General features: G+C 62.5%; 1 protein-coding gene across 1 annotated transcript; it reads right to left on the bottom strand.

Annotated features, from left to right (window-relative positions):
- Positions 1–1,393: 1,393 nt before the first annotated feature.
- On the bottom strand, positions 1,394–21,083 carry GAL3ST2 (galactose-3-O-sulfotransferase 2). The gene is given in 11 exon segments (XM_036857692.1): positions 1,394–2,218; positions 2,936–3,200; positions 9,425–9,569; positions 10,462–10,599; positions 14,221–14,379; positions 14,649–14,768; positions 14,970–15,239; positions 18,090–18,162; positions 19,363–19,431; positions 20,029–20,108; positions 21,053–21,083. Coding segments are annotated over 11 exon segments (2,175 nt in total).
- Positions 21,084–23,291: the final 2,208 nt, after the last annotated feature.

Genomic DNA, 23,291 nt, shown 5'->3' with positions numbered 1-23,291 from the left:
GATCCCACATGCCCACATGCCGCGGAGCAGCTAAGCCCGTGCACCACAACTACTGAGCCTGCACTCTAGAGCTCCTGCGCCACAACTACTGAAGCCTGCGTGCCTACAGCCCGTGCTCCGCAACAAGAGAAACCACCGCAATGAGAAGCCTGCGCACCGCAATGAAGAGTAGCCCCCGCTTGCTGCAACCAGAGAAAGCCCACGGGCAGCAACAAAGACCCAACACAGCCAAAAATAAAATAAAAATAAAATAAATAAATTTATAAAAAAAGAAGTCCCTCCATTAAATTATGCCTAAGGGAGCTGCTGCCTGCTCTGGGGGTGGGAGCCCCCTTTTCTTAGAAATGCTGATTCCCCTGAAAAGTGTGGACATGGCCGGACACAGGAGCACCTGAGCAGCTGCCAGGGTCTTCAGGGCTGAGGGCCCCACGTGGAAGGAAGGGGACCCCAGCACCAGGTGGACAGGCCAGGCTAAGCCTCTCAGCTGAGTGTGAGACAGTGGCCTTGTCGCTTGGGTGCTCCAGGTGCCCCACTTTTCTCAGGGCATAGGGCCCATGGTGCTGGGTGTGTGCACCCCACTCTAACCACTGGACCCCCAAGCAGCCAGGGATCACGTTCTGCCAGGCAGGGCATCCTCACTGTCTCCCCACAGCCACAAACAGGGGTGCCTGGAAGCGCCCTCCTCTGGGATTGCATCCTGCGTGGTCTCCACAGCAACCAAGGGTGCACTGGCCCATCCAAGCTCTCCAGCAGGTTTTCTCCCTCGCTGGACATTCATGGAGGGGGGCTATCCCAACACAGAGCTGCAGCATTGACCTGTGTTTGGGCTAAACCATTTGTCTCATAAGCATTTCTAACATTTCTCAATCAAAAACCGTTCTTCGGTTGGAAATAAGCCTCCTACAGCCAAAGATGGGAAGCTGGGCATTCCAGACCCTTCCAGACCCAGCTCCCCAGGCCCATCTTCAAAGCACTGCCTGTGGGTGTTGAACCAGTGTCTCAGTGACCAGAGCCGTGTCCCCATGGCCGGCAAACTGAGGGAAGCGCCTCTGAGCTCCTCAGGGACCCAAGCCCTCCAGATTCCCTGGACTCCTGTTCTCCTGATGGACAGTGTGCTGACACGTAATTAAATATCCCTCACTTTCCTACCTGGTAGGACTTTTCTATTTGATGGATAGGCTCACGTCATCAGTCCAGGTGTGCCCAGTGCCCTATATTTGGGATCCTCACCAAAGAGGTCGCCTCCAAGAGGGTGGATCAAGGGTGGTCTCTTCACAGGCGTCTTCACCCTGAGGACTGGTGGTCTGGCAGGGCCTGGGTCCCCCCCATGCCCCAGGACACCCCCCGAGCCTGAGGCGGTGCCCAGGGCCTCCCAGGGATGACAGGAGAGAGGCTAGACAGAGTCCCCGGCGCCATCCCTCCAGGCCTCCAGGACGTGGACGTTCTTGGGGGGCTGGTCGGGGAACTGCAGGGTGTACAGGCGGGCCACGTACTGGAGCTCGGGCATGACCATCCTCTGACACATGTGCAGCGTTTGGTTGTCCAGGCCCGGCCTGAGGTTGTAGCCCAGGATGTCGGCCCTGCCGGATTGGTAGGCGCGCCGCCGGCGGCCGGTGACCTGCGACTTGCCCTTGGGCGCGCCATCCTGCAAGCACAGGGACGCCAGCCCGCGCAGCCGCTCCCGCCGCCGCTCCTCGGAGCTCAGCCGCCGCGGGCCCGGCTCTGCGCGCAGCCGGGCCCAGAAGGTGCGGTCCAAGTGCTGTTAGAGGCGCCAGTCCAGGACGCGCCAGCGCTTAGCGCGCTCCTGGCCCGCGGTCGTCAGGCTGGCGACGCTGCGCGGGCTGCGCAAATTGAGCCTGCAGGCGACCACGTCGTCCAGCCGCCAGCGCAGCACCGTGGACTCGTCGAAGTGCTCCGCGATGAGCCCCAGCCGGAAGCGCGGCTCCACGTCGGCCAGGCGCGCGCGCACGTAGCCCTCCTTGGGCGGCACGTCGTGGTCGAAGCCAACGTCGAACCACATGCTGTTCCGGGCGTAGGCGCGGCGCAAGCCCAGGCTCGGGTTGTAGTAGGTCCGCAACGACGCCAGGAAGTCTTCCAGGCTGGCGACGCCCCTGAAGGCGGGGACGTAGCCCTTGTAGTAGATGAAGGAGGACTCCAGCTGGAAGACGGGGTTTCTGAGGATGGAAAAGTAGGTGTCGCTGGGCATGACTTTCTGCACCTGTTCGGTGACAGAACAGGAAGGGCTGGTGACGCTCCGGACTCCTTCGCAGCGGCCCCCCCAGAGGCAGGTGGTGTCGCCTCCCCCGCTCCCCACCCCGCAGCACACCTGAACCTGCCCCCTGCGCTCCGCCCCATCGCCTCCCCGACCCGGCCTCCCTGCATCCAGTCCAGGCCTCCTGGCTCCCCTGGCCGCGACTCTCCACCAGCACCGGGAGTGACCCTAAAACACCTAAAACCGGGCCAGGCCCCTCACCCCCACCCTTCCCCCTCACCCCCGCTAAGCCTTTCAGAAGGAGGTCAGAGAAGACCCCGGGAGGAGGTGACCTCTAAGCTGAGACCCGAATGACCCAGAGAAGGAGCTGTGAAGAGCCTCCCCACCAAAGGGGACAGCTCGTGCAAAGGGCCTGGGGTGGGAAGAGCTGGCGGGTTTGGGAAGCAGGAGGAGGCGGGAGAGGAAGAGGGAGAGGGCGGCAGACCCTGGGGTGCCCGCCGCAGGCGACTGGCAGCCGGGGAGGGGGCCGCGGGGGCTGCGGGGGGCCTCACCAGCCCCCATGCAAGGTTCCGGCCTGGTCCCTGACGCGCACACCCCCACGGCGTCAGCCTCTCCGGTCCCGGCTGGTCATACCGCAAAGCCAGGGAGCTGCGCGGGCCTGGAACCGAGCCCCGCCCCCCGGGAGTCCCGCCCCCAGGGGCCCCGCCCCGCCCCCCGCCGCACCTCCCGCCGGTTGAGCCTCAGGTGGTCGCACATGATGTTGAAGCGCCGCTCGGGGCTGCCCTGCTCAACTGCCTCCACGTAGCGCGCCAGGAAGAGCCAGGGGTAGCCCAGGTAGAAGCGGCCGCCGGCCGGCAGCGCCACCGCCAGGTTGTGTGTCTCGGCGAAGCGGAAGAGGGTGTTGAGCACGGTGCTGCTGGCCGTCTTGTGCGTCTTGAGGAACATGACGTTGGTCACGGGGGTCCCCTCATCCTGGCCCCCGAGGGGGCTGGGGGGAGAGCACAGCCGCCATCGGCCAGGGAGCCCCCGCGCTTCCCCACCCGGAGACCCCAACCCAGCAACCCCGGAAGCTGGAGGCCCTCAGACCTTCTCCCGGCACCGTGCTCCCGCAACCCACACTCCTTGCACTGGCGACACCCCAACCCAGCCCCATCACTGAGCTCCCCTTACCCTGGAGACCCCAGCCCTGCAGCCCTGCACGACCACCGGCACAGACACCATTGCTTCGTGAGTGGCCGCACCATCTGGCCCTGCACACTGCGGGCTGGGCTCCCAGGCCCTGGCTCCCCGCCCCCCCAGCCTCCTGTCTCGCTCCGAGGCCACCGGCATGGCTCTGGCCCTGCCACCCAGGCCCCGTGGCTGGCGTTTCTTGGCTGACCCTTCATGCCGAGGCCAGCTGACCTCACTGCAGGGCGGGAGTGGACGCCGGTGCCCACTCCCGTGATCCCACAGTGGCACCCACCCAGCTGTGGAAGCCAGCCTGGAGCAACAGGTGCCCTCCCTGCCCCAACGCAGGGCCCCAAAACAGGGCCGGTAAGAGTGACCCAGGAGGGTGGGGGACAGGATGCAGAGGCTTGTGCCAGCCCCGGGGACAGTTGAGGCAAAGACACCCGGGGGCTTTGACACTCCCCCCTCTCCTGTGGACATCAACCAGAGGGGTGGGGGCTGGCCTGGGGCTGGAGGGCCCTTCCAGCAGCCAGGCGAAAGCACTGGGCCTGGGTGGCCATCGGTGTGGGCCCTGGGCTTCACAGAGGTCATACCACCAACAAGCAGGGGAACAGCGGTCCTGACCTCCCCAGCCCTGCCTCGCCGTCACCCTCTGCCCAAGACACCCCCAGCCCGGGCCCAGAGTCAACCCTCCCGTAGCCCTACCCGGAGGCCTGGGCAGCTTACTGCCCATGGGAGACACTGGGAGGCCCCCGGGAGACAGGGTGACCGTAAGGAAGGGCCCACTCCTCCATTACAGAGGAGAGACTGAGGCCCTGAGGGAGGCGTGGCCCACCACCATCACGGCCAGTGCTGGGTGCCTCCCAGAGGTGGGCAGACTGGGGTCCCCCGCTACTGCTCTGGGAGGGGGCAGCGCTGCCACCCCCATTCCTACCCCGTCCACCTCCCCATTGTCCATGTAACAGCTTGTATCCAACACCTGCTACTGTGCGCTGGCCCATAGGGGCCCTGGGGTGAGGGGGTGAAACCCGGGATGGGCATGAATCATCAGACTCTACCCCCACCGGGTCCCCCTACCACACCATCCACTGCTCAGAAGCCAGAAGAAGCCAAGAGGGGAACCCACTCCCTGGGGTGGGGGGCAGAGAAGGGTGATCTGGTGGGCAGAAGTGAAAGCAGGTCCAGGGACCCCCAACCCTAAGCAGGGCCCCCTGAGAGACTGTGGCACATCAAGGGAGGGAGGGGCCCACCAGAGGGGAGCCTTGGGGGACCTGCCTGGGTGCCAGGAGCTCGGCACGTGGGGTGCAGGCCGTGGTCCCTGGGCCAGAACACCCAAGGGAAATGCTGTGACCATGTCAGGGAAGAGACAGAGCTGGGACAAGGGGCGCCCCTCGGAGCTGGGCAGTGACCGCCTCCTATGTCCTGCCATCCCGTGGACAAAGAAGCTGCAGTGGGTCAGCCATGAGGGGCCTCCCTGGCCCTCACCACCCCAAGGGCCACTTCGGACTGAGAAAGGGAGAGGAAGCCCCAGCCAGTCTCGGCTGTGTCAGCCACCTGCAGGCCGCCCCAAATTTACATCCCCAGCCTTGGCTTGCCCCAAATCTCCACTGGGGTGTCCAAAGGCATCGCAGCCGCCAAGGTCCACACCACTGCTCCTGCCCTGCCCTCCAAACCCAGCCCACCCACAGGGGACAGCGGCTCCTTCCACCTGCTCTGGCCACATGGCCCCCCATCTTCTGTCTCGACCCATGCCGCTCCCAGACCCTGGGGGCCTGGTTACTCCCACCTGCGTCCCTGCCCCCCACGGTCTACTCTCCCTCAGCAGCCCAAAGGACCCTTTTATTAAAAAGCCCAAGGTGCTCAAACCCTTGATTAAACCCCTTAATTGAAAAGGCTCTTCTGCTAAAACCCTCCAGGAAAATGCATGTCTTCCCAGCAGCTCCCCAGGCCCTCTGCCCCTGCCCCCCCGACTCTGCAGCCACTGCCCTCCTCCTGCTCCTCAAAAATCCAGCCCCAGGGCCTCTGTACTCACGAGGCTTCAGCAGGGGACACTCCTCCCAGTTACTGCACGACCCACCCCCAGCTCCTCTGGGCTCGGGCTCGGGCTCGGGGCAGGGGGTCTCCCCAACCTCCCTGCAGCACTGCTCACCCCACCCCTCGTTGTCTCTCCCTTCAGCCTCACTGCCACCTGAGGGGGTTGCATATGCGTCTGTCTGTTTGTGGTCTGTGCTGCCCACTAGCGTGTAAGCTCCTCGGTTCCTGGAAGGGCAGCTGGTATGTGCAAGGTGCTCAGCTCGTAATTGCTGAGTAAGTGAGTGAAACCAAGCACACGTCCCCTCCCCCCACCGCGGACCTCCTGGTTTGAGCTGGCGTGGGATGCAGGGGGAGGGGAAACCATGGGGCGGGGACAGGTTTTGATGTGGGGGAGCAAATCTGTTGAGTGTGAAATGTCCTGAGACACCCAGTGCAGATGCCAGGCAGTGACTAGAAAGGGAGTCTGGAGCTCAAGGAGTTGCTGGGGCCAGGACACACATTTGCACATCAGCATAAAAACCCATGTCAGTTGGAGCCTTGGCCGCAAGAATCAGAAAACAACGGTGGACTTTCCTCACCAATCTAGAAGCTTGGGAGGGAAGCCGCTGGTTCTGGCAGACTCAGCCCCACCACGCTGAGGATATTGACATCTCTCTCTCTCTCCACGCATGTGGCCTCATAGTCACAAGATGGCTGCCAAGCTCCAGCCATCATATCAACATTTGGATCAGCAAGAAGGGAGAAGGGACAGGACCAGCCATGATAAGGAACCAAAGGCCTTTTAGAAGCCTCTAGCAAACCTCCACTTCCATCTTTTTGGCCAAAATTCGGTCACATGGTCACCCCCAACTGCAAGGGGGCGCTGGGAAAGCATTATTTAGTGTTTACAGCCTCTGTGGTGGTTGGGGGTGGGGCGGGGGGGAAGGGAGAAGGTGATGGGTGTCAGCCTCAGTTACATTTGTGTAGCTCTACAGGAACGGTGGGCTGCAGCCTGGGCCTAGCTGGGCTTGCCCTGGAGGCAGACACATCTCTGAAGGAAATACAAGTGGCCTTCTCGCACATGGCCTGGCTTGCGGCCCAGGACCCCGGTGTCCCAGCCAGCAGCAAGAACAACCCGCAAGTCAGGCCTGCTTAGCCCAGATGTTCAGGCTGCAGACACGTTCCGGATGTCTGCATACAGAGTTCACGACAGGCGGTCCTGGACACAGAGCCACCGCATGGCACTGCCCCACCCTAGCACGGCCTCAGTGGAGTGTTGGCAAAGCCACCGTCTTCGGGGCCTCCTCAGCGGCTGCGGCCCCCGTTTGCATCGAGGTGTTTTGGCCCTGATTTTCCAGCGAGCGGGACGCCGGGTGGTTACTGGGTAGAGGGCCACCGGGACCCCTCACTTGGCCGGGACAGCACCTCCCCCGTCACTTCTCACCGCTCCTTTCCCTCCTGCAGACGGGAGCAAGCCGGGGAGACAGGGCCTGTCCCTCCGCCTGAGACAGCCTAGGGGCTGCAGCCTCTTCTGAGCTTCTGGCCCCCGTCACGCCTGGCGCACGGCCCGACCATCCCACCAACCAGGTGACGCGGATGGCTCAGCATCCTGACCTCCTGCAGACGGGAGGTGCCTATGCAGACCTGCGTGTGCTTGCCTTGACTTTGCCAATAGCCGCGTGAACCTTGGCTTCTGAGCTCCTGAGGGGAGTGACCCTGGGAGGAGCCGCCCAGCCCAGGCACCCGTCACCAGGTGGGCGGGTGCCTATCACCTGTTCCCAGACACCTGGGAAGATTTCACAACTGCCTTTCGCAGGTCGGTCCCAAGTTTCACAGCCTTTCCTTTCATAGCCTTTCCAACACCTTCCTCATCCACCTGCTTCCTGCTTATGAGTCAGAGCCAAGTCCCTGGGCCTCTCCTCAGGCTGATCTGAGGTCAGAGGGTGAGCTTTAGACTTCCCCAGTCTGAAGAAGGAGAAGGAAAAGAAGGACAAGAGCAGAGTCCTCCTGGGACCTAACTCTGGGACCTGAGTCTCCACGCAGCCTGTGCCCGGCAGGGCAGGCTGTCCCTCGGGCTCCAGCACCGTGGAGGGGCAGCTGGTACCAGGAAGGCCTCTGGTGGGGGGTGGCGGGGGCTGGAGGGGACGAGGGGGGTCGTGCCACACAGGCCATGGCCTCTCAGTGCAGGAGGGGGCAAGTCACAGGTGTGAGGGGACCAGATGACATACCTGCACTCAAAGAGCTTGGCACCTGGAGTGGACCCAGGGATGAGCTTCCTGATTGGACTGGGGCTTCTACATAGGGCTTTACGGGGTACATAAGAGTGTTACAGGCAAATAGAGGAAGAGGAATTCTAACCAGGGGGAAACACGAGGGAGAAGAAGCCTGGAAGGAAAGGGCAAAGCATGGCAGCTCCACTCAGGGTGGGGGTGACACTAGGACAGCAGGGAGACCCGACCCAGGCCTTAGATGAACCACTCTTTTTTTTTTTAATAGAATTATCTCTTTTCATTTTATTTAATTACGTAATTTATTTATTTTATTTTTGACTGCGTTGGGTCTTTGTTGCTGCACGCGGGCTTTCTCTAGTTGTGACAAGCGGGGCTACTCTTCACCATGGTGCGCGGGCCTCTCATTGTGGTGGCTTCTCTTGTTGAGAAGCACGGGCTCTAGGCGCGTGGGCTTCAGTAGTTGCAGCACACAGGCTCAGTAGTTGTGACTCGCAGGATCCAGAGCTCAGGCTCAGTAGTTGTGGCGCACGGGCTTAGTTGCTTCACGGCATGTGGGATCTTCCCAGACCAGGGCTCGAACCCATGTCCCCTGCATTGGCAGGCAGACTCTCAACCACTGCGCCACCAGGGAAGTCCATGTGAACCTCTCTTAACCCTCCCGAAACTGAAACTCAGAAGTGGATTCACACTGGCCCGCACTGCTAGGCCAGAAATGGCTGTTCATGTGCTGCCCTGTGGGACCCCCCTGGCCCCCGGGCCCCAAGCGAGGCGTAGGTCCCACCGCCCACAGCTGCGGCCGCCACTCCTCTGCTCTGGAGGAAGGAGATGGCCAGACCTCTGCACAAAACAGTCTCGAAGTTTAACATAATCCCCCAAAGGGAAATTTTAACTAAGAAGTCAATTCTAAAGTTCAGAAGGGGGGCTTCCCTGGTGGCGTAGTGGTTAAGAATCCGCCTGCCAATGTAGGGGACATGGGTTGGATCCCTGGTCCAGGAAGATCCCACATGCCGCGGAGCAACAAAGCCCGTGCACCACAACTACTGAGCCTGCACTCTAGAGCCCGCGAGCCACAACTACTGAAGCCCGCGCACCTAGAGCCCGTGCTTCGCAACAAGAGAAGCCACCACAATGAGAAGCCTGCACGCCGCAACGAAGAGTAGCCCCTGCTCGCCACAACTAGAGAAAGCCCGCGTGCAGCAACAGACCCAACGCAGCCAAAAAAAAAAAAAATTTAAAGTTCAGATGGAAGCAAATCATACAGTAATAGCAGGAAAATTCTAAACAATGTCAGGGAACACAGGTTCTAGGAAGTGTAGAAAGTCCCAGAGGAGACCCAGAGTGCGCAGAGGGCACGTGATGATAAAGTGGGGCTTTCCAGGGAGGGGAGCAGCGGGTCACCACAAGCGGGCCCCTGTGCCGGATCCCCACCTCACCCCATCGATCAGAATAAATTGGTCAAAGATGTCAACACACGGTCATGGTGTGGCCAGGCTGTCCCTCCTGGGGCTGCTGCTCTGATTGGCGCTGCCTTTCGGGACCTCAGAGCCTTTGCCCAGCAAAGATGTATCCAGGGACTTATTCCATAGTCACCCCACGTTCCCTGATCTTGACACCAACATGCTCTGCCCCATGGAGTCCCCACACACTAGGACACGGTGAAGAGGCCTGTGGCCCAGGCCGAGTTAACCAGCGGCCACACTGTCCCCGCTCGCAGTGGTCCCCGCTGCCGGCCCATCCGGGGAATAAACAGACGGAGCAATGCGCTGGCGGCCTTCCATACGGGGCAGGGCAGGGAAATCACCTCGGGGCCAGGACTCCAGGCAGAAGGTCCGGCAGCGGTCGAGATCTGAGACACGTCCAGCAGGACAGCCCGGCAGGACCGAGCGGCACCACCGTCTCCTGGGTGCTGGCCCTGGGAAGCGAACAGAGGGGGTGCTGGTGCGGATCTGCAGAGACCGGACTCGGTCGCGACGTTCCCCTCCCGCAGGAAGTGCCAGGTCCGTGTGTCCAGGGTCTGTCTTCGGAGCTCTCAACAGGATTTTGTCATTTTCGTTACCTAGGTCCAGAGCCTCGCGTGTTTACTGCAATCTGCTGGGTTTTGTTGCCATTGTAAACGAATGTTAATTCACATTCCTTTTCTTGGTGCTTATCACTAGAGCAGAAGAAACTTTGTTTAAAGGTGCGTTGTATCCAGTCACTTCCAGCCCCTTTACACGCCTCTTGTGGCCGAATCCTAGCGTTCCCGTGCCTGCTGTGACAGGGCGCTCCGGGCCCGTCCTGTACACCTGCCGGCCCAGCCTGGGACCGGCCCCATCGCCAAGAGGGCCTGGTCTCACTGGTAGGAAATGGGCTTTGGGGACCACAGTCTGGGCCGGCGGTGCTGGCTGCTCTGGGAAGCTCGCAGTTTCTGGGCCCCTCAGCGGACGGAGCGGGGAACTCCCCGGGAGTCCACACCCACACGTCGCTCCGACACCACACGGCAGCTCTTCGGGGACCCTCTCTCCCAGGGAAGCGTGGTCCCAGACACAGGCTGGGGGACTTCGAGCCCCCGCCATCGCTTCCTCACGTCATACACACGGCCTCAAGGTCGAGCCGTTTTGGGCACATGCCGTCCCCTCTCTCCACCACTTTCAGCTCCTACTACACCTGCGTCTCCAGGTCACACAGACGTGATACGAGCTTCTCCCACCCCCACCTTCGGATCATTCTCTCCCGATGCTCCCTTGAGCCCTCATAACCGAGAGCTTGGGGCCCGCCTCAGAGAGGCTCCCAGGAGGCAAAGGCGGAGCCTTAACAAGCGTAGGACTACAGTGGATGGAGGGTCACCGATAGGCTTACACCGGGGTGGGGCCGGATGGGGCCGGATGGGCCAGGGCCCCTGCGTTGGCCCCGAGTGCAGCGGCGAGGCACAGCGAGACCCTGCAGCCAGCACAGGCGCTGGGTCCCGGCTGCAGGCGCGGTTCCGGGGCCGGTCGTCTGCACCGAGGTAGAAGGGACAGGCTTTCCCAAACCCCAAAGGGGTACAACTCCTAGAAGGCCACACCCTGGTCACGGGCTCACAGGTTCCCGCCCTACAGTTGAGCCACTTCTGCTGAGCTCCTGAGACCCTCCCAGGGAAGACGGCTTGTCAGCCCTGGAGCCCGAGTGCCGACCACCACCGTGGTTTCACAGCCCAGTAGAGTTAGAGTTTAACCCCTGCTGGATGGGACGTTAACCGGCCTGGCTTTTCCCTTCAGTCTCACCCATTCCTGACTTTGCTCTGACACATAAAACTCCCTTCCGCAAACACTGCACATTTGCTGGCCCCTTCAGAGGAGCTGGCGGAATTCCGGCACACACCATCTGTTCGAAAGTTCTGCTTTAACATTTACAATAAGCCCTTTGACCTTAAGGCAACAAGTTCTCCACAGCTGCCCAAGAGCAAGGACGTCTTCAGAGAAATCCCTCGTTTCTAAAGAGAGGCTCTTCCTTTGCAAAAGTCCCTCTGGTCCCATCGCCTGCGGGGTCAGCAGGGTCTTGGGTGTTGGATGGGCCGCGTGGTCAGCCCAGCAGGGCTGACGCACCGGGAGCCACTTATCCAGGGCTGCAAAGGGGTGGGGTGTCCTTCCCAGCCGAGGGATGGAGTCCCGCGTCTGCCTCACCCCCAGGGGCTACTCACAGGCGTCCGTTCCTTAGGGCCAGCCCAGCGGCTGCACAGCTTTGGGGAAATTGGTATGGGAATTACATGTCGATAAAGCTGTTTGTAAAAATTTAAAAATAATTAGAAATATTTTTAAAGAGTTCAGCTGCTAAAAAACTTTGGAAAGCCAATAATTGTGAAAAAATAATTAAATATAGCTGAAAATTATAAACCATGTAACATTGCTTTGAGGACTGTTGGCTAAAAAGCCTTCCTACCATCCCCAAGGACCTGGCCGCTCAAACAAAGGGTTCTCGGTGAAGCTCCCTTTTCTTCAGGGTTGGCCTGCATCACTCAGTGGATAAACTCCAAAGAGCCTCAAACTTCCTGCATCTGGAACCCAAGCATGGGGGCTCTGGCTGCCCTCCTCAGGGACAGGGTTGGTTTCCAGGGGTTGCCAGCTGGCCGACACCCCTCGGTCAGGCTTTGCTATTAGGGTCACAGAGTGCGGGCCCCAGAAGTGGCAGCAGCCAACCCTGCAGCAGAGGGACCAGGAGCCGATGGGATCTGCGGGACGGGGCGCTGCTCCCATTCCAGTGGGGGCCGGCAGGAGGAGCTCAAGGCCCCCAGCCCCCCAGGCCCAGGTAAGCAGCTGGCTGACCGCTGAGCGCCCCCAGGTGGGGCCGTTCCCAGGCTGTCCTGGGCATCTGAGTAAGAACCAATAAAAGATCTAAAATTATGGGTAATAAAGAGCCTTAGGACAAGGACATCCCATCTCCAACTCAGGGAAGTTCTCCAGAACGACATAGAACTGAAGGTCTGACTGCCATTCTGTGGTCAGCCAATTGTAGCCAGAACCCAGAAACACAGTACCCGACAAACTCCAGCAGCACAGGCAGAGGACCTGGAGGCCCGGGCTACACGTGGTCACCTGCCTCTCTCTCTCTCTCTCTCTCCCTCTCTCTCTCTCTCTCTCTCTCTCCCTCTCTCTCTTTCTCTCTCTCTCTCTCCCGGTGGTCCCACAGCCTGAAGGAAGCAGGTATGGGCTGAAAAGAGCTAGCCTTCCCTCTCACACACATACGAGGTCAAACTTACAAAGCCTTCCATCTGTCCTGGCTTTTTCTCCTCTGGCTGATCTAGGGCCCCAACCCAGGGCTCTTGTGTAGGATCCAAAGTGGTCAGATAAAACCGCCCCCCCGAAAGTGGTCACTGCTGGTTCGTCCATCCATCGTCCCTTCAGCTGGTCCTTGTTGAGCCCCAGTGCATAAGGCATGTGGACAAGCTGAGGGGGTAGGTACAGCAGGAGCATTTAATTAGCACAGGGCGAGGATAAGACACAACAGTTACTCAGGGCTCCCCCCTCACAGAAGAGCACTTGGCCAGAAAGGACGTATCCTCGGGAAACCAGGCCCCTCCCTGGCTCTGCCATTGGAGAAGAGCAGGGAGATGCCGGCCCCCTGTCCCCCCACAGACGCATCAGCACGAGGCCTGGCGCAGGGCGGCCTAAGGTCTCCTTGGGGCTGGGGACGGTGTGATCAGGGAGAGTGGAGGCCATGGGCCGATGAGTCCGGAGCACACAGCCAACCATATAAAGGCCAAACCAAAAAGAATCAGGGACAGGGGCCCGGATGTCCAAACTCAACATCCCCCAAATAATAGAGAGAGGGAGTGTGGGCCACCCTCCGCCCAGGGGCTCCTTCCAAAAAAAAGAAAAGAAAGTCACTTTGTCACGCCTGCAGGGTGTGACAGAGGAGAAACGTGGCCACAGACGCCTGGACCCACACCCACTCCCCACCTGCCACCCTCCCTTTGAATCGGGAATGACTGGGCCGTGTCTTGACAGGAAGTGATGTTGTGGGGTGCTGAGGCCGGCAGCTTCCGCTTCTGCTCCCCCAAAACACCGTCCTGAGACGGCCCCCCAAGGAAGCTGTTGTGCCACTTTCCGTGGGAGGAAACCGAGGCGCCCCAGTTGAGAGCCAGTGAGCAAGGGGCTGGCCAGGGCCTTGCGGCCCCACCGCCGTCCAGCTGAACGCCGCCGCCGGGGGGCGCACCAGCCGAGACACTGACCCTGAGAAACAGCTCAGCATCACCTTGCACGGCCGGGTCTCTGGTGGTTCGTTACAAGATTGCTGATACAAGGAAAACCCAGGGTGGCCCGTGTCCCCGCCACCCCACGGGGACCTCCAAATCCTTCCCCAAACACCACTGCTTCATGCTGTACAGCCTGGGTGGTGTTTTCTCAACTCCGGGCTGCACCACATTTGCCTTGAAGGCAATTCAGTGGGTCACACCACCAGCACTGGAGGTTGTAGCCAACACTCTTAAAGAATAGAATAGACTAGAGCAAAATAGAACGGAAAGAATAGCATAGGATGGATATAGAATAGAATAGATATAGAGTAGAACGGGATGGGGTGAGACAGATACAGAATAGAAAAGAATAAACATAGACTAGATTAAATATGGAGTAGAACAGAACAGACGAGAGAGTATCTGAGAGCGTGGGGTGCAGTAAGGCTGTGGGGAGACTTGTCTAGATCGACACACTCACAGAGATTCATGTGTGTCCCCGACAGCGATGCGCCATGTTTCTTCCACCCAGGTCATCATGGAAACACGTCCACTCTGCCACATCAGTCGGGTGCCATCCTGCCTCTGCGCCTCATGCTTAGGCCAAGGAGTCCCCTTGTCCACTGAGAAGTGGCTGCCCCAGGCCCAGGCGTCCAAGTCCAGGGCAGGAAACGTGCAGGCCGTCGGCAGTTCTGACACACGGCAGCCGAGATTCTGTCTCACAACCTCTCTGACCAGTTTCCTTGGGACCCCCAGCCCCTGCCTGCCCCACACTCGCCCTGGTGCAGCGCCTTCCTTCCCTGCCCCCCACCCCACATGCCTGGACACGCCCTCTTCTTGGGGGAGCAGGTTCAGCCCCTTCTGCAGTCACCACCCCTCCCTGGGGACAGCATCGCATGGCCACTGACCTTGGGGGACCACAAAGTCCTCCAGATGCCGGTGCTTCCTGGGCTTCGGTGGGCTGTGGGGTGCAGGGGCCACACAGCCGGCCCCTCCTCCGGCCCCGCAGGTGCCAGCGTCCAGACTCAGGACTCGAAGCGCCTGGAGCTGCCCAGGGAAGGAGCCGCCTATCCGGCAGCAGAGGCGTGAACAGTCTGCTGACACGTCCTCTCAGCGTCTGGGGGCGCAGGAGGAGGAGGGGACCGGCAGGCACTGTCATCCTGGTCTCCCCCGAGCTCCCAGTGTGGCCCCCGGGCTCGGGCTGCCTTGGAGCCCAGGTGAGCCCCCCAGACGCAGAGGCGCCTCCCGTGCCCACCACCCCTCCCGGCCTTTCTGGGGCGACATGAAGCTGGCGGGGCCACAGCCCTGCCCTCTGGACCCCTGCAGGTTGTGCCACCAGGGGCAACCCGGGCCGGGCTGGTGATCACTGCCTTTGCCACAGAGGTGAATGCGAGGCCGGTGTCCTGGGCCCCTCTCTCCAGGGAGCTGCTCCCAGCAAGTGCCAGGGGCCCATTAGCTGGGAAAAGACAAGACAACGGTCAAAGTTCTTGCCGTGTGGCTCTAGGGAAGCTTCTCTGGCTCGGAGAGCAGCCCTGGGGCAGATCCGGCTTGGCCCTCGAGAGGTGCCGGGCCAGGAGGCCAGCGGGGGGAGAGTGCGACCTCGCAGCCTTTGGGCCTCTGCCTTCCTCAGTCTGGGCACGTCCTCCTCCCGCCCCACCCCTGCTCCGGACAGGCCCTCGACTGGGGTGGTCAGCCTCCGGGTCAAGATGGCCAGGCCTCAGAGCCGCCCTCACGCCAGACAGCACCTTCCAGGAGGCCCGGGACTGGGCCGGTCCATGGAGACGGGAACCGCTACAGGCATCTGGGGGCGTGTCTTTCAGCCAGTGGATTCCTCGGTCCACCCACAGGTCCCACCGGCCCCCAGCACCCCCTCCTCCAGCACGTTCCCCGGAGCCCCCAGGGGACGCCTCACCTTGGCCAACCGCCTCTGCAGACACCCGTCCACCGGTCACGGACCAGCCAGCGCACTGACCCTCTGGTGCCAGGACACGTTTCAGGCACAAGCCAGACCCTTCCTGAGGGCGCTGGAGACTCCATGCAGAGTCAACCCATCGACTGCAAGCATCCTGGCTGGTCCACACCGCCCGCCCCGGGCTGTTTCTGGCCCCCCATCCAGCCCACACGTGGCCACCACAGCTGTACAGCAGCAGACTGTTGCCAAGCCCGCTGCCCTGTTCCCTGCACCCCTGCACCCACATACACAGTTTCCCCACCCTCAGAGCTGGCCCAAGGGCCTGGAGTCAGAGACACAGCCCCACATAGGTCCACACAGCCCCCAGGGGGTCACACAGCCTTCCACGGGGTCACACAGCCTTCTGCGGGGTCACACAGCCTTCCACAGGGTCACACAGCCCCCCACGGGGTCACACAGCCTTCCACGGGGTCACACAGCCTTCCACGGGGTCACAGCCCCCCACGGGGTCACACAGCCTTCCACGGGGTCACACAGCCTTCCGCGGGGTCACACAGCCTTCCACGGGGTCACACAGCTTCCCACGGGGTCACACAGCCCCCAGGGGGTCACACAGCCTTCCACGGGGTCACACAGCCTTCCACGGGGTCACACAGCTTCCCACGGGGTCACACAGCCTTCCATGGGGTCACACAGCCTTCCACGGGGTCACACAGCCCCCCACAGGGTTACACAGCCTTCCACGGAGTCACACAGCTTCCCACGGGGTCACACAGCCTTCCACGGGGTCACACAGCCTTCCACGGGGTCACACAGCCCCCCACAGGGTTACACAGCCTTCCACGGAGTCACACAGCTTCCCACGGGGTCACACAGCCTTCCACGGGGTCACACAGCCTTCCACGGGGTCACACAGCTTCCCACGGGGTCACACAGCCTTCCACAGGGTCACACAGCCCCCCACAGGGTTACACAGCCTTCCACGGAGTCACACAGCCTTCCACGGGGTCACACAGCCTTCCATGGGGTCACACAGCCTTCCACGGGGTCACAGCCCCCATGGGATCACACAGCCCCCCACGGAGTCACACAGCTTCCCACGGGGTCACACAGCTTCCCACGGGGTCACACAGCCCCCAGGGGGTCACACAGCCTTCCACGGGGTCACACAGCCCCCCACGGGGTCACACAGCCTTCCACGGGGTCACACAGACCCCCACGGGGACGCACAGCCTTCCACGGGGTCACACAGACCCCCACGGGGACGCACAGCCTTCCACGGGGTTGCACAGACCCCCACGGGCACTCCCTGGGGCTCAGTACCCCAGGAGATGTTAGTTCCCAGAAACAGCTGACCTTGAACAACCAGAAACACAGGTTTTCCAGAGGCCCGAAGGAAATGGCCAAGGCCAGGACTTGGGGACATTTGGGGACCCATCCCAATGGCTGCCATACAGTCAGCGACTCCGAAACCTTGGTCTGGGGTCCCCGGCAGAGAGGAGCCTGGCGGCGATCCCCCCAAGTCAGGGTCACCCCAAGCCTTGAGGCAGCTGAGGAGGGTTCGTTTCCTAAACACCACAGGCCAGGAGACTCACTGAGACCCTTCGCCTCACCCGGCAGAAGAAGTCTAGTCCCTGTTCCAGGCCGCTCCTCTGGCCTTCCAGGGCCACTGGGCTCACCCACCGGCCCATGGTTGTCCCCTCTCTGTCCCCGTGGCGCCCAGATCTGCCCGCACGGCCGAGCCTGCCTGTGCCCTGTCCGCAGGGCCGCGGGCCGGTCTGCCTGCCAAGCCCAGGGCGCTGGCCAAGCAAGAGGAGCCTCCAGATGTTTCCACAATTCGAGGAAAATCAACAAGAGGCTCCGGACGGCCAGTGCCGTCGAGCGCTGTGGGGACAGCGGCTCCGTGCAGCCCCTTCCTTCAGGGCTTTGAGCCGCACCCGTGAGCCTGGGACGCTCAGAGCGCCGCCACCCGGCCTTGTGCCCCAGCAGCCAGCGATGGCGCCTGACCCCTTCTGCAGGGCCTCCCATGCCTGCCCAGTGCACGGGGCCGGGACAGCCCGCGGGGCCCAGGCTTGACCCCGAACAGTGGGGCGACACCCCTCAGCCGTCATGCCACCCCTCTCGGCTGGCCCTCCAGGGGAGCCCATCCTCACCCAAGAAAGGGGAGTCACCTCTACAAAGAGGTTGATCATGCCCACCCCCCAGGCCCTCAGAGGGGCGGCAGCGGGGCAAGGGGAGGGCACCCAGAGGCACTGGAATCTCCCAGAAGCAGGTGGGGTGAGCCAGGAAAGAAAAAGAAGGCACGTCCAGACCACACCCACCTCCCCTCCAAACGGTGCTGAAAAGTCTAATTCCCTCCGTTACACACGGGGAAGCAGTGCCATTTACTACCCACAGGTGGCAGGCACGGGCGCCCGCACCCGTCAGGGGACACCCTCTAAGTGGCTCAGGGCCCCCAGCCAACATCCTAAAATGCACACGTGGATAACTGGCCCTAAAGTGCCGGGAGGTGGCCAGGGACACGGCCAGTGCCGCAGGAAGGCGACCGCAGGACCGAGGCCAGCAGGCCCTGACCCCAGCAGCCGACCACCCAGGCCTTAAGCCCAAGCACCAAATCGCCGTCTCCTCGGCCCAGGGCCCACACCCATCACCCACCCCCCCAGGCACAGGACAAGGCCCAGGCCTGGAAGGAAGAAGGGGAGGGGTTCCGCGCTGTCTGAAATGAAGCCCAAGGAGGGTGAATTCAGGGAAGTATCCCTCAGTCCACATCAACTTCCCAGAAGGGCCTGTTTCTGCCAGGCTCTCAGGCTCCCAGGACTGAAGAAGTGCTTTGTCTGCCGCGCTGACCCAGAGCCCCTGCCTTACCTCTGCAAGCCCCCCGGAGCAGACAGCGTGCTGGCAGGTGGCGGTCCGGCCTGGCCCCGCTGCCACACTCTGGCTGGGAGCCGCAGGGCACAGGTACCAGTCTGGGTGTGACGCTTGGAACTCGACTCCCAGAGAAGCTCACCCGCCAGCCCAGCCCCGGTGGGAGGCCACGCCTTCCACCCTCACCCCAAGCCCAGGGCTTAACATAGCGTTCTCAGGAGGAACCGGACCTTCCCTGGGGCCCGGCTGGTGCCGCGTGCGGAGTCTGGCTCCTTGCACGGGCCTCCCATCCCGGCTCGCCGCCGTGGGGCTGCTACCCGCTCACCCCGCCCCAGTGCAGGTCAGTCGGCCCAGGTGGGCTGGGGGCAGCCGTGGGCATCGTCAAGGCCTCTGGGACCAGAAGGCAGCACAAGATGCGAAGGTTCATGAGTCAGCCAACAGCTCTGAGGACGAGGGGGGAACAGGCCAAGTCAAGCGCTCTCCTCCCTTCCTTCTTCTTCTCAAAAGTTTGATCTATACCAGGAGAAAGTTAACTATTATTTACATCCTGGGCTGGAAAAGAACTTTGGGAAGAGGACACCCCAGTAGAAAATAAACAAAAAATTTAGTAGATTTTACTCCATGGAAATACATTTCTCTCCTTGGGAAATAAATAAATAGAATTCAAAGACAAACAACAGACTCGGGGAAACGTCTGCAGCATTTTTACCAAACGTTAAGTCCAGAAGGAAAAGACAAAATCCCCACAGCACTGTGGGCGGCCACCGTGGAGTGTCCGCCCCACCCCGACCAGCCCTGTGGGCTTTGGCAGCATGGGCTTTGGGGGTCACCTCCCCGCCTCGCCGCGGCCGGGCACCTCTGGGGCCACCTGTCCACAGGCCCCCTCTGTGCCAGCGAGGCAGGGCTCCCAGTTCGGTCGGCACCCATCGCGATGGGTGGGTAGGAATAGGCTCGGGACCTTCCCACGCCTCTGGCGAGCCTGGCGGAGCGGCCTCTGGTGCTGGCACTCATGTCCCCTCCGAGTGCACCTCTGGCCCAGCAGGAGCTGGGGGGCAAGGGTGCAGCTCAGAGTGCAGGGAGCCCGCACCCCAAAACGCTCGACTGAAAGGGTTGGGGAGAAGGCTGAGGCTCCCCGCCGTCCTCGGTGGCGGTTCCGGGAGGGTCTTCCTTCGGGGGAGCTGCAGCCCAGCACCATGTATTTCACTTCTATAAGGGCGTGGGGGGTGAAGAGAGAAAAAGACGGAAGCGCTACACGCACGGCACCCGACCTCACCGGGGAGTCCCCACCTACGACGCACTGGCGCCGAGACAGACCACCGAAGGCTCCAGCGCGCGGCGGCCGCTAGGACGTGCGGGGGGAACAAGGGCACGTCCCACCTGCTGCATCGCCACCCCTCACACCTCACAGGCCACCAAAGCCACACGGCCGAGCCCCGGGACAAGGGGCAGGGCATCGGCCACTAGAAGCCACCCTCTGTCCCCGGGGTCCCCTGGTCCAGTCCCCTCCCGGCACAGGGAGCCCCCGCTTTGCTCTGGTCACCAAGCCCTGTGCAGGGGTGGCTGGTCCTCCCCGTCGTGCAGGGCGGAGGGTTTCCTCGGCTTTCTCGGGGTCCCCCTCCCTGGCCAAGAGGCAGGTGTCCGCCTGGCTCCTCAGGGAGCCGCGGTAAACAGCCATCGCTACGGCTTCGAAGGGCCATTCCTCCCGCAGTCAACAAGGCCACACGTGGCCCCGGCTCTCCCAGGGAAAGGGGCCTCCTGCCTGACCACTTACCCGGGGAAAGGAGCCCCAGCCTGGGCGCAAAACCGGGACCCTCTGGCCGGGGGTGGGGATGCTAAGGGCCACACGTGGGGACGCTCGGGGCAGAGACCCCACCCCCCCACCCACTGGGGGACTCAGATTTCATGGTTGTTTCAAATGTTTCCCTTCCTCCAAATGTACCTCAGGCCTCCGACACTTGGTGATGGAGCTGGGAGGAAGGGCCGTTGAGCTGAGACCCCCAGAGGCGCCCAGGGCCCCACCTGAGGGGACAGGGGAGACCACAGAGCCTCAGCCCTGAAGGCGCAGCCGGGGTCCTGGGGTGATGGGGGCCGGACGCCGGGCGGGGCCGAAGGATCCCGGGCAGGGAGAGTGGACCATGTGGGGGAGGCCCAGGGGTCATTCACGGCATCCCCGGCTCAGGTCTGGGCTGGGGGTGCAGAACAGGACAAAGCAACGTGACATGGAGCATAGGTGGGCCCAGGGACAGAGGGAGGGGGCAGCTGTGACTCATGGTCCCGGATGGAGCCCCCACGAGCCCAGGGTCTGGGGACTCCAGGGGTAGACGGAACACCAAGAAGACTCCAGCAAAGTCTGGGAGCAGGTGCGGTGCCCTTGCCGGCAGAGCCGCACCCTGAGGGCTGAAGGTCACCTCCGTGCCTGCCCGGCTGGAGAGCCCATGCCCAGCCCGCCCTGCCAGCCCCTCCTTCCCGCGTGAGGGACAGTTTAATGGGTGCAGGGCTCTGTCTCCTCTAGCCCAGCCCTGCTCCCACCCATGCTCTGTGCTGGGCGTGTGGCCTGGGTCCTGCGGGGTGGGCGGCGCCGGGCCGGACCCACGGCGGGACGGGAGGCCCACAAGTATTTGTCTCCTATTCCCTTGGCTCTGCATGAACAGTAAGGCAGGGGTGGCTGTGAGCCAGGGGCTGGCAGAGCCAGCAGGGAAGGGCTCCCTCCAGTCCAGAGCCCGGGAAACGCGCCTCCGTCACGAGCCCAGGGCTCGGGGAAGCCAGCGCCAGGACCCCTGCCCGCTGACCGCCGGCAGCCCCTCCGAGCTCCGGCCGGTACCCGTGAACCTCAGGAGCCGGCTCGGACCCGGGGCAGGGGCGCTGCAGCCTAAGCACCGCTGCCCCCAGCTCTCTGCTTCTGGGTCCAGGGGCCAGCCAAGAATCCCAGCAGCCAGGTCGAGCGGGTTCCACCCAGCACCCACCTCCCTCGCTGTCCCGAGGGCCCACGGCCATGGAATGGGAAGATGGCTCTGGGCACTGCCCAAAAGCAAAGGGACATCAGCTGATTTCACGGCCACCGTCCCACGGGACACCTCTGCACCATCTCAGGGGGAGGGGAGCGGAAGAGAGGCCCCAGGGGAGACAGGCCCGCCAGGGCCACCCCGGAAGCTCCTCCTCACACACCCCTGCACCAGGAGATGCTCTAGAAAGTTCCCAGGACTCGGTTGTCCCACAGGGCTGGGGGAGGGCAGGGCTGATGTTCCCTGGGGTGGGGGGGGTCACCCAAGGGCCGTCGTGAGTGCATCCAGCAGCGCGCCCGTCCCAGGAAGGGGCCATGTCCCCACTGCCCATGTGGCCTTCGGGGCCTGAGCAGGACAACCCAGCCTGTCCTCCACGGGCCCCTGAGGTCCAAGGTGCCTCAAGCCTAGGACGGCGGGTGGTGTGCCAGGCAGAAGCGGGGCTGGTGGGGCAGCCGAGTGCACCCCCCGTCCTGGTGGAGGTCAGGGAGGAGGTGGAGGAGTGGGCCTGAGCCGGCACCCCATGTGAGCGAGGTCAGGGGTCAGGCACACTACTCCGCGGCCAGTCACCTCCACCTCTCCGTGGGGTCAGCATCCTGGTGGACACCCGCAGGGGGCCCTCCCTGCAGGGCCACGAGGTCCCCAGTCTTCCTCTGAGCCCCCTGGGTCCTGGACCACAAGTCCTGAGCTGGCAGGGCGGAGACTCTGCTCCCCTGCAGGCCTGGCAGGGCTGCCCACCCCCTAGCCACAACCCATCCCTGGGGCTGAGGGGTGGGCGGCCTCCTTGCTCCCCCTGGCTCCCCGACAGCCTGCTTGCACCCCTGCCTGGGGCTTTCCTCCCACCCCGGGCCCCCTTCAACCGCTCTCCGCGGCCTCCGCCCTGAGCGGTCCTCTTACGTAACCTCTTCTCACACTGCAGCAGCTTAGAGGTTTTGAGGTGTAAATCAGAAGCTTTTTCTTTTTCTTTTTAATAAATTTATATTATTTATTTTATTTTTGGCTGTGTTGGGTCTTCGTTGCTGTGCGCGGGCTTCTCATTGTGGTGGCTTCTCTTGTTGCAGAGCATGGGCTCTAGGCATGTGGGCTCAGTAGTTGTGGCACGTGGGCTCAGTAGTTGTGGCACGTGAGCTCAGTAGTTGTGGCTCGTGTGTTCTAGAGCGCAGGCTCAGTACTTGTGGCGCACAGGCTCAGCTGCTCCTCGGCATGTGGGATCTTCCCGGAGCAGGGCTGGAACCCGTGTCCCCGCACTGGCAGGCGGGCTCCTAACTACTGCGCCACCAGGGAAGCCCCCCCAGAAGCTTTTTTTAAGCCAAACCCAACAGCGCCCTCAGCCCCTCCCTCGCCACCTGCAGGCACACGTGGAGCCTGTCCTCGGGCAAGTGTCCGGTGAGGAGCCGCTTCGGGAGGTGGGTGGTCTCCCCCCGCCCCCACCCCACCGCGGGGTCCACTCCTGGTCCGAAGGTGCCTGTTGTTGGCGCCCAGCCTGCCTGGCTCCCTCCCTCTGCCTGTGACGTTTCGTGTGACCGCAGAGCCCGCAAGGCTCTAGATGGGTGAGCCTCCCCAGGCCCCGCCTGGACACGCGCTCCGGGTGTCCTGCCGTCTGTGCCTGCGGCCCCGGGGAGGGCACGTGTTCTCCGCGGGCACAGCCCACACCCGGGCTCTGCGGTGTGGTCCACACGGCCCATGTCCCCGCAGGTTCTGAGAGTCGCCTGCTGGATGCGACGGGGTTTCCTCTGGTCTTCCTGCTGTTCCAGCAGGTTTTTCCGGACGTGTGAAAACCCAAGACCTCCCTGTCCTTGCGGAGCCCACGTTTTACCATCACATAAGCGGGGGTCCGGCTGGCTGGCCTCCTTCCCGTGTTCCCTCCGCAGGCCGCGTTGTTTCACTGATTCCAGGACACCACCCACCAAGACAGCACAAAGACCAGCGGACAGGGGGCCTCAGAGGCTGAAGGGAACCATCGCTGGTTGGCGGGGGGTGGGCAGAGAAAACGGCATATCCCACCCCAGCCGCTGTGGGTCCTGAAACAAGGCCCCTGGCCCGCGGCGCCGCACCCCAGGCCTCGTCACCAGCAGGGAATGCCTGGTGTGTGCCTGCCTTCTATGACCCGCCAGGGCCACCTCCTCCACCCAGGGCGCTGGGCAGGGCAGCCCCGGCTCCGTCCCAGAAACAACTGGGAAAACGCCAGCCTCAAACCTGGCTT

The sequence above is a fragment of the Balaenoptera musculus genome, chromosome 7 (assembly GCF_009873245.2).
Source record: "Balaenoptera musculus isolate JJ_BM4_2016_0621 chromosome 7, mBalMus1.pri.v3, whole genome shotgun sequence".
Taxonomy (NCBI): Eukaryota; Metazoa; Chordata; class Mammalia; order Artiodactyla; family Balaenopteridae; genus Balaenoptera; species Balaenoptera musculus.
Note: the sequence above shows the minus strand (reverse complement) of the source record. Positions and strands in the feature narration are given on the sequence as shown.